Source organism: Ictalurus furcatus, chromosome 17 (genome assembly GCF_023375685.1).
Source record: "Ictalurus furcatus strain D&B chromosome 17, Billie_1.0, whole genome shotgun sequence".
Lineage (NCBI taxonomy): Eukaryota > Metazoa > Chordata > Actinopteri > Siluriformes > Ictaluridae > Ictalurus > Ictalurus furcatus.
The window spans coordinates 1,125,224-1,136,609 of NC_071271.1; the positions used below are offsets into that span (position 1 = coordinate 1,125,224).

The 11,386-nt window shown below is 39.2% G+C and overlaps 1 protein-coding gene across 1 annotated transcript in view; it reads left to right on the forward strand.

The window, feature by feature from the left end:
* LOC128621014 (chloride channel protein 2-like) overlaps positions 1-8,069 on the forward strand; it is a 74,432-nt gene extending 66,363 nt beyond the window's left edge. The window contains exons 20-23 of the mRNA XM_053646464.1: positions 1,561-1,596; positions 3,163-3,267; positions 4,095-4,181; positions 4,707-8,069. Coding sequence (XP_053502439.1) covers positions 1,561-1,596; positions 3,163-3,267; positions 4,095-4,181; positions 4,707-4,901 — 423 coding nt within the window. The 3' untranslated portion in view covers positions 4,902-8,069. The remainder of the gene's footprint in view (positions 1-1,560; positions 1,597-3,162; positions 3,268-4,094; positions 4,182-4,706) is intronic.
* Positions 8,070-11,386: the final 3,317 nt, after the last annotated feature.

An 11,386-nucleotide genomic window follows, 5' to 3' on the forward strand; every position in this document is an offset into this window, starting at 1 on the left:
TATGACTTCATACCTGACCGTTTGCATGTAACGTTATATGTATAGAGATTGCGAGCATTACAGTTTCCCATAATGCCTTGCGTTCATCTAAGCTCTATAGTTTAGAGTTTAGAATTTTATCAATATATTTATATAATGTTCATAATAAGTGTGTTTTTTTTCCAATTTATTCAAAGATATTAATTTCAAAGTTATATTTTTTATGCCAGAAATTTAAAAATGAAATGATGTATAACTTTAATTACAGTAGCTAGCTAAGTAACGACCTAGTTTAACTAGCTATTCAGTTGAATTAAAAGCAAAATAATTAAAATGACAAAAATGAAAATCTACTCACTCATTTACACACACACACACACACACACATATTTTTATATACATATACAGTATCTCACAAAAGTGAGTGCACCCCTCACATTTTTGTAAATATTTGATGATATCTTTTCATGTGACAATGCTCTCACACTCCCTCATACTGGTCACTGGAAGTTGAACATGGCACCTCATGGCAAAGAACTCTCTGAGGATCTGAAAAAAAGAATTGTTGCTCTACATAAAGATGGCCTAGGCTATAAGAAGATTGCCAAGACCCTGACACTGAGCTGCAGCACGGTGGCCAAGACCATACAGCGGTTTAACAGGACAGGTTCCACTCAGAACAGGCCTCGCCATGGTCCACCAAAGAAGTTGAGTGCACGTGCTCAGCGTCATATCCAGTTGCCAGCGGTTTAGACATTAATGTCTGTGTGTTGAGTTATTTTGAGGGGACAGTAAATTGACACTGTTACACAAGCTGTACACTCACTACTTTACATTGTAGCACAGTGTCATTTCTTCAGTGTTGTCACATGAAAAGATATCATCAAATATTTACAAAAATGTGAGGGGTGTACTCACTTTTGTGAGATACTGTGAATATTTATATATATAAAATAAATATTAAAAAAGTGGTTGTCCGTGTGTGTACATGTACTTTGCCCTTTATGAGCACCTCAAAGGATAAAATGTCCTCACAAATTTGTTTTTTTAGTAGTTTTATTTGTTTTTGAAAACCTAAACCAAAAGATTTCCTTATCTCATCACAAAAACAGAAATGTGTGTGTGTTTGTGTGTGTGTGTGTGTGTGTGTGTGTGTACTATTCAAGTATGTCTTCAATTTTAACTTGACACAGCACAGTAAGGAGGTCTGGAGAGAAAAAGAAAGCCATTATTAATAGTGTGTGTGTGTGTGTGTGTGTGTGTGTGTGTGTGTGTGTGTGTGTTGGATGGTGTGATGAGCAGTGATGTCACTGATTCTATTTTTGGATTATGGGAATTCAGAGTGAGACGAGGGAGAATTGTAAGAAAATAAGAAATGGTGTGAACGCTGTACTGACGATGGTATATTTAAGGCCCGTAATCAAGTGTGTGTGTGTGTGTGTGTGTGTGTGTGTGTGTGTGTGTGTGGGTTAGGGTTAGGCTTATTTGGCAGTAGGCACCAGCAACAGTTCCTACGGTTACCAGATGTAAAGAATCTGTGTGTAAATCTGTGTGTGTGTGTGACTCTTGTTATCTCTGTAGGAGGAAGGCATGGAGGATGACATGACCATGAGAGAGGTAGGAGCATACACACACACACACACACACACACACACACACACATACGGAGTTATATAACATGCATCTCTGCAGTGTCATTATCTATCATTTCTTCTCTCGCTCTCTATCTCTCTCTTTATTTCTTTCACTCGCTCACACTCAAAACATTTTTCTGCCTAGTATATCAACTGTCCATTTCCTGCCCTATTGCACTGTGGGTAACTTTACTAATACATATATGCTGAAAAGGTTTGAGCCCTTTCACAGTGTGAGAATAAAATCAGCACTAAAATTAGTACGAGTAATTACAACAGAAATAGCAGTAATAATGCTAACATTAACAGTAATGACTATTACGGTAACGGCGAAAATGTCAATACAAATATCAATATTGAAAATATCAGTAATCGAGAATGATAGTAGCAATAATAATGACGATTATAACAGAACAGTAACAATAACAGCGTAATAATAGCACTATGAAGAATAACAGCAGTAGAAATAGTATAAATAATCAATAAGGACAATAACAATAAAAAGAAAACAGTAAATATAGCAATAAAAATGTACGTTAACGGTAACAGTAGTCGGTCAATACTAATGCTAATAATAAAAGTAACAAAAATAATCACAGCAAAATAACGATACTCTTAAGAATAACAATAGTATATCATTAATAGCACTGCTAATATAGTACTAACAATATCAATACTAATGTCAACAAAATATAAAGACTATAGCAATAATTATACTGATAGTGACAATAACAATAGCAGTATATTGTCAATATAACAATACGTAAGTAACGATAATAACAGCAAATATAGCAATAACAATACTAATATTAACCGTAAAAATAGTAATACTATTAACAGTGATAGCAAAATAACAATACTATTCTAAAGATAACAATAATATTAACAAAAGAATAATACTAATACTAATAATTGTAATAAGAGTAGTAAAATCTAGAGATGCATCCGTACCATTTTTTCCAGAGTGTTCAGGATCGGGTGTCAGTGATTAGAACCTGATTAGGGAGTGCAGGTGGAACCGGTCTTATTCATACCCCTCTCATATCTAGTGTCTGGTGTTCCCTTTGTTATTGAGGTGTGTGGTGTCATCATGCCAAGATCTACAGAGTTCTGTAAGGCCTCCAGAAAAAAAGGCTGTGGATGCCTGTGAGTCTGGCGAGGGGTTTAAAAAGATCTCCAAATGATTTGAAATACATCGTTCCACTGTAATGAAAATCATCTACAAGTGGCACAGATTTCAAACAACTGCTGATTTGTCCAGCCCAAAATTCAGCCTACTAGAAGTTATTTCTGCTAAATGGGGTAATGCTAGCATCTGAGGACGAGGGTGTACTTACTTTTCCCACAGAAGAATATCGCATCTGTTGATATTTCTGTTGAATAAACGATTGAAAAAGCGATTTTTCCTTGTGGTTTTGTTCAAGTATATCAACTTTATTACTAGGCACCGTTTCAAAGACGATCAAATGTTTTATAAATATGTAAAAAAAAAAAAAAATCCATAGGGTGTACTTATTTTTTCACATGACTGTATTGCTCTTTGTACTAGATCGCTGAGTGGGAGGAGCAACAGCTTGACGAGCAGGTCAACTTCAACAACTGTAAGATTGACCCCGCCCCCTTTCAGCTGGTGGAGCGCACCTCACTGCACAAGGTATGTGTGTTTATTTATTAGTGCTATTCACAGAGTAAAGCGCCTATTAGTGTTAATTCTTCATTCACACACACACACACACACACACACACACACACACACACACACACTACATACAGAGATTTATTTCTCACACACTTTTTCCAGTGTCACCAGCAGCGAGAGAAAATTAGTGTTCATTAAGATTCTCTCTGCAGTATTACATACACTCTCATGTGGGCGAATGGGCACACACACACACACACACACACACACACACACACACACACACACACACAGAAAGAAACCTCATTCCCTCTTGCCGCAAGCAATGGATGTGCCTAATGTCCTCCATTCATCCTCTTCAAAACACACACACACACACACACACACACACACACTCTCCTCCAGCCTAATTTCCCCATCCTGCTCTTTAAATATTTAGGAGTGAGATTTTAGCACAAATCCATCACACACACACACACACACACACACGTGTCTCTCTCTACATTGAGCTGTTTACAGCCCTCGGTTGCTTAAAAAAACCCTCTTTCCTCTGTCTGTTGCCGCGGTAATGATGCTGTAGACATGTAGCCATGGGAACGCTAATCCCTAGGCGTGAAGTCAGAGGCAGACACGCAATAAGTCTAATCACAATATTGAATACCTGATGGAGGTAATTAAAGGCCGTCAGATCACGTTTCCGTCTCTAATCGCACCGATCGCTTTAATAAGCGGAGCACAATGACGCAAAAGTTTTGCCACCCTTTCTTTTTTTTTTTAACTTACACAACAGGAACACAAACACCGAGTGAATTAAAGCTGATCAGTGTTTCACCGTTTTTCAGACGCACACCATTTTCTCTCTGTTGGGTTTGGACCACGCTTACGTCACCAGCATCGGACGCCTCATAGGGGTCGTATCACTCCGGGAGGTGAGTGAACTCTTCCGCTTCTGAGTTATAAATATCTACAATAAAATTCATGATTTGCTTTCCACTAGCTAGCTGGCGCATGTTATCAGATTTAGCTACGTCGATGCTTGCTAGCTAGTTGTCAGATATTCTGGGAGGCGGAGTGAGAAAGTGAGAAAATTCGAAATCTAAATAAGAAACAATTACAGTCACGCCGTCTCCGAGTCTTTTCCAGAGAAAGAGGAAATTAAATACGCTTTAAATTCAGTTTTTCTCTTTCTCTCATTTATATTCGTTACGTTTTGTTTGTCATGTACAGTCATTATATCGTGATGAATCATCTTTTTAAAAAAGACGACGACGACTCGGATTTGTTTTTGCAAGTGTATTCATTTTGGTTGCGTATAATTTGCGTTGTTGTAGCCATGTACGTAAAATTTGTGAAATTTGAACTTCTTTTTGTCGCCAGTTTTGTGTTGTCGATCTTTCTTACACTTTTATTGCGGTATTTGTGGCGTAATCTGTGTGAAATCTTGCGTGTTGTAGCTGCGTAAGGCCATCGAGGGTTCGGTGACGGTGAAGGGGGTGAAGGTGCGCCCCCCGCTGGCCAGCTTCAGGGACAGCGGTACCAGCAGCAGTGACACCGAAGTGACCGAGCTTCACAAACTGTGGAACCGCCACACCAACATAACGTTGCCGAGCGACCACCAGCCCTCCGACTCGGACGAGAAATCCCAGTGAAAAACAACGGAAACAAAGGGAGGATGGATGAAAGGGGTTGGATAAGACTCGTAAATAATTTGTGAAAAATTTTTTTTTTTTTTTCTACGAAAGCTGAAGACATGCACACTTCTAGGGGTTTTTTTCTGGAAAGTTCTGTATTCAGGTCGCTCGGTGAGCTCTTGGCGAAGTGGATTTTAAACTCCTTATCTTTCACATCCCGCCTCTTCTGCACTGATTCGATTTCCTAGTTTCGAAAAAAAAAGGGACGTACTAACGCTAACACTTCCTGAATTCGAACAATTTCAGACAAAACTGCGTGGTTGCTTTTCCACAGATTCTGTTCTTCTCTCGTTCTTCCTCCAGTCTTTGATCTTCCAGTCTTTTTTTTTTTTTTTTTTTTGCATTTTTATAGAGAGTCTTCCTATAACATGCATCTTGATGCTAGTTCGAGATACAAAGTGATATTTAGCGATATTTACGCTGTTTTTAACGAGCGCTTTTAAATGTCACGCCCACGTACGCACCTTTTTCTTTGTTTTCTTTATAAACTAAAAGATCGACACTGCGTTTTGTTGTATAATTTATTCTTAATTGCCGATTAACGATCGTAATTATCGGTTGTCCGTCTTGTACACTAACCACTCGTTTAATTTTAAATTCCAACGCAGTTATCGAAAACAGAGATTTATTACCGTTCTCATTAACCATGATGCACTTTGCTGTAAAAAAAAAAAAAAAAACAAACAAAAACAAAACCTCTCTCGGGAGTTGGTTTTGGTGATTGTTCCAAAATTCACTACAATCGACAAAGTTCATACAAGGACTATTAACTATAAACTATTCAATTCTACACTGATTTATTTTGTCAGTTTCGATGTATTTATAAAATTATTCTCGTTTGAAAACGCTAAAGATTGGCGTCCAAGCTGAGCTTCCAACTTCTGGTTTTTTGGGGGGGGGGTTTTTTTCCATGAATTTAACGTTCCAGTCTGTTGTACATGTCCTGGTTTGAACACTGATAGATCCTTCTGTTGGGTCTGAAGAACCTAAGGTTCCAATTTCCAGATCTGTTCCTCAAGGAACCTGTCTGCATCTCATCATCTCATCAGAGCAGACTCTGGTCTTTCATATGTTGGGTCAAATGCTCTTACTTCCTGCTGAATATTCCCCGTATATAAGCTTTGCAGCATCTCATGTGACCTTCTTTTGGGTCTGAAGAGTCTAAGGTTCCTTTTGATATGCTCATCATGTGTCATCATCTCATCAGAATAGAACCACAGAACCTGGTTGGTTATTAATGTATTGGCTCAAATTCTCTTACTTCCTGCTGAATATTCCTTGTGTAAGTTTCCCAGCATCTCACAGGACCTTCTGTGAGCTTGTAATATCTGCAAGCACCTCCACGTTTTTGACATGCTTGCCAGAGTAGAACCTGGACATTCCGATCCAGTCACACATTTAATAAGGCAACTGTCCAGCATGATGTTGGAGTCGACGCCATGCTGAATAGTTGCCTTCTTAAGTGTTTGCGCGATCATAAGGACCTAATGTTCCGCTTTCCCAAGGAACCTGTACACGCAGAATCTAGTCATACATATCCCATATCCTGATTAATATCTTTCTTATGGAGCTGGTGTAAGATCTTGAGCATCTGATTGGACCTTCTGCGTGTTTAGTCTGGAGATAAAAACCTAAATGTTCAAATATGTTCCTTGAAGAACCTACAGCAGAACCTAGTCGTTCTCGTTCTAGGTCAAACACTCGTATTTCCTGCCGAATATTGGACTTGTAATATTCTTGAAGAACCCAGAATAAGTTACAGAATACCTGGTATGAATGATTAGTTGATTCTGATGATCAAAGATTCCAGGTTCTCAATTTCTTTCTCAAATAAGCAGTCTACAGTTTGGTCACCTCATCCAAAAAGGAACGGAATTGGTTGGTTTCCAGGTCCTTGTCTGTTCCTGTAGGAACCGGTTCACATTTTTGACTCGGACGTTCATGCTTAGACTCGGATCTCCAGCATCATATAAAATGGGCTGTAAGTACCTGTGGTTCTCAGATCCCACTTTATTTCCTGAGGAACATCAGCATATCCATGTTTTGCTTCTTCTCATCAGAGCATAATATTCAGGACAGTCACCTCCTGGGTTGGACACCTTCTCCTTCCTGTATATTCATCTCATATATCTCATGTAAGATCTGCTATAGTTCCATTTATTGTTTTGCAAGGGTTCTCAGATCCCAAACAGTTCCTCGAGGAACCCTGTCCATGTCTTGGTTGACTCGCAAGAGCCGATTCTCATCGTTCACGTCCTGGAGTCAGCTGCTTCCTGCCGAATAATGCCTGGATGCATATTTTCTCATTTCTTAAGGTCTTAATGTTTCCAGATTTTTCAAGAGGGCGTTCATCACATCCACAGAATCTGATGATCGGTTTTGTTCAGACTTTGATTCCCTGCAGCTGGAACATGATATCCCAGCTGAATCTGGACCTCGTTCCTGGATCTTGTACCCTGTGGAGTTCCTTCACCCTCCGATCTAATATTCAGACACTCCTGGTAGTCTTAAGTAGCCGGATACCCTTAGATCAGACATGGAGTCGGACTCCGATGGTGACTGACCTTCAGGATCCCCTAGTTTGGGTATCTATGATCTGGTAGCACTTTTCCACCAGTCAGTGTAGCTCAGGTCTACCAGTTTATCATGATCCTAAATTTGGTTCCCTTTTCTGTTCAGATACCATGTGAGCCAGGAGCGGGAAATATGGGTGGGGCTAGAAATGGTGCAGAGCGCTGATTGGCCAAAGACCTTGATCATTAATTTCATGCTTTAGGTTTGTATTTGATTTATTTCCCTGCAGTAATTCTTTGCATTTCGCTGACATTTGGCATGATTTTTACATTTGGTTCCTGTACCCAGTGTAAATCTTGCCCTCTATTCACTATGCATGCTGCCTACATAGGGTACAACCTAACGGTGCTGTTTATCCTACCTAGTGCACTACGTTCACAGTAGTATGCCTTTTGAGATCATTCAAGGGGAAATGAACAGCGCTTTTGTTTTTTCACGAGTTTGCGCCGTCTCCCTTCGCTGAGATTAAAGTATTGGCGCCCCCTTTGTCTCCGTGTGGATTTCGGCATTGAAATAAATGAGCTGTGTCTAGGTCTGAGTAATTTGTACTACAGTAGCTTTATGGGCGGGGGGGGGCGGGGGGTTGCATCAAAGAAAATGGACTCGTATTGGTCAATTTTCACACTTTTTTTTTTTTTAAAAAAACAAAACAAAAACATTTTATAACTAGTCTCCCCCGACAACCTTCACTGAAGCTCCTCCTACTTTCACAGGTAAAGATATCGACAGGTATTTGACCAGGACGTGTTTAGTCCGAGGTTTGGATCAGGAACCGAGCCTTGCTTTACCATCAGGTGGGAAATTGCCGATAGTAGGGATGCATCCATTAAAAAAAAAAAAACTTTAGACCAAGTACAAGTATGAATACATTTTTGGTACTCAACAACACAGAAATGAGTAACCTACTTAGTATTAATCAATCAGGGATATCGTGTAACATTTTATTCAGCTCTGTTTTTATGTTTCCACGATTTACATAGTGGCCATGAAAATTGAACGTGTGTGTGTCTACGCGCATACGCTACTAGACTCCTTCTTTATAACATTAGCTGGTTGATTTTAAAAGAAGCAGCACATTAGCTAGCTAAATTAGTTAGCTCGGATCATGTAGGGTTGCGTTTCAGGTCATCTGTTCCTCAGCGTACACTAGGATTAGGTCACAAGGTAAAACGTGGTATCAGATGTTTGTATCGGAGGGTTTTTACAAGTACGAGCATATCGGTATCGTTAGCGGTGCATCTCTAGTTGTTGAGGATGTGAAGCGAGGACCGGATTCTAACGAACAGGATCTAACTGCACGCCTTAATAAACGTCTGAGTTTGTATAATAAACAAGGCTTTTTGCATGTTGGAGAGTTCGTCAAATCGACGACGGCAAATCTTCAAGAGTTTTACAGTATTTTTGAAACGTACATTTCTAAACAAGTCTTCTAGAACAAAAAAACGGAGATGGACGCTCTTCTTTCCTCATCATCTTATGTCATTGTGGATGTTTTCGTCATTATACAGTGCTTAATATATTCATATTGTGGGGTTTTTTGTATTGTGTTGGGGTTTTTTTGTTTGTTTAATCGGTTAAGCTGATTTTTAATTTTGATTCTTGATCCTGACAACTGTCCATCATTCTCCCTCTGGCCAATACGCTCGGGTGTGGGTGAGTGGAAGGCGGGGTTTGCCTCTTTTTTTTTTTTTTTTTTTTTTTTCCTTTTTTATACAGAGCACCTTATAGCTATGATTCATCATTTTGGGTTTAGAGATTTAATATATTTGCCTCTTAACATATCAGTACTGGAACGATCGTGTATTAACGTAAGATCTGATCAAACTTGTTTGTTTGTTTGTTTGTTTGTTTGTTTATGACTCCAGTTCCGCCAGGGAACCATATTTAGCAATGTGCTAGATAGCATTGCCCTGAAACTCTTGAGTGAATGCTAACTTTTGTCTGACGAAGTGCCTAAAAACATCTCAAATGTGATTATTTTTTTATTTTTATCTTTATTTTTATTTTTTTTTGAAAGTGTTGTAGATTTATTCACACTGATACACGCACATGATGTTGATTTAGTATTTTATTATTTTATTTTTACACTCCTCATTACTCATACTTTATTTCGGGTAACCATAGCAACCTATTCTCATCCTTTATCATAACAACAAGACAAAAAAAAAAAAAATCATGATCAGACTTTTATTTATTTCTTGAGTTGTCGTTTGTGTTTTCGTCTCACTTGTTTCAAATCACAAGTGCATATTTATTAACAATCACCTGAAGAGAAATCGATCGAGCAGAGCAACAGGATTTATATATATATATATATATATATATATATATATATATATATATATATATATATATATATATATATATAATTTTTTTGTTGTTGTTGATGTTGTAATATTGTAATCTTAAAATTAATGACTCTGTGCAATAACAGCTGTTTTGTTTTGTTTTTAAGAGTGTGTGTGTGTGTGTGTGTGTGTGTGTGTGTGTAACTGTAATTATGCCTTGACTAGGATGAGAGATGACATTATTTTTGTAAAGAACCAATGCTATGGTACGCACTGAGGCTCTGCTTGTCACATCAGCTGATGGAAAAAGTACAGAACGTGGAGGGAATTCTGAATCGGGAAAAACCTCTGGCACTAAAAGAAAATGCGTGCACACACACACACACACACACACAGATGTATCCTATTCTTCATAGAACAAAAGGATTGTTTTATATCAGGGATCAATAAAGAGAATTTAACATAAGCACAAACTTTTTGTCTTTTTTGTCGTTTTACTAAAAAAACGTAATTCCTTTATTTTATAAATTCTATTTTTGCTTTATTATATTGCCTTACCTTATACTTCTTATTCTTATTTTATTTTATTTTAGTTTGATATTTGTGTCTGCCTTTTGTTTTGTCTCCTGAGTTTTTAATATATAAACGGCACATGCTCCCACACACGTCTGCATGTGTGCGTGTGTGTGTCTGTCCCTATTGCACTTTCCTGCTTCCGGATTGGCCGGGAGTGACCTGCTGTGAAGTTACTGAAGCTTGTGATTGGATATTTGATGCAGTGACACTACTGATCCCCGAGATGCTTCAGGTGCAACTTTACTCTAGAGAGAGAAAATAAAGCTGTTGCACTGTCTGTCTGTGTCTCGCTAGATACACCGATCAGCCATGACATTAAAACCACCTGTCTAATATTGTGTAGGTCCTCCTCTCCTTGCGTTACCAGAACAGCTCTGATTCGTCGAGGCATGGACTCCACAAGACCTCTGAAGGTGTGCTGTGGTTTCTGGCAGCAAGACGTTAGCAGCAGATCCTTTAAGTGCTGTAAGTTGTGAGATCGGGCCTCCGTGGATCGGACTCGTTTGTCCAGAAGGAAGGAAGGATCGGATCGAGATCTGGGGAATTTGGAGGTCGAGTCAACACCCTGAACTCTTTGTCATGTTCCTCAAACCGTTCCTGAACAATTATCGCAATGTGTCAGGGAGCGTTATCCTGCTGAGAGAGGACGCTGACATTAGGGAACACTGTTACCATGAAGGGGTGTACTTGTTCTGTAACAGTGTTTAGGTAGGTGGTACGTGTCACAGTAACATCCACATGAATACAGGACCCAAGGTCTCCCAGCAGAACATTGTCCAGAGCATCACACTGCCTCCAGCAGCTCACCGTCTTCCCATAGTGCATCCTGGTGCCATCTCTTCCCCAGGTAAGCGACGCACCTGGCCATGGTGTAAAAGAAAATGTGACCCATCAGACCAGGCCACCTTCTTCCACTGTAGGAGATTTCGGAGGTGTACCGGGGGTCAGCGTGGACACTCTGACCGCTCTGCAGCTACGCAGCTCCATACGCAGCAAGCTGTGCTG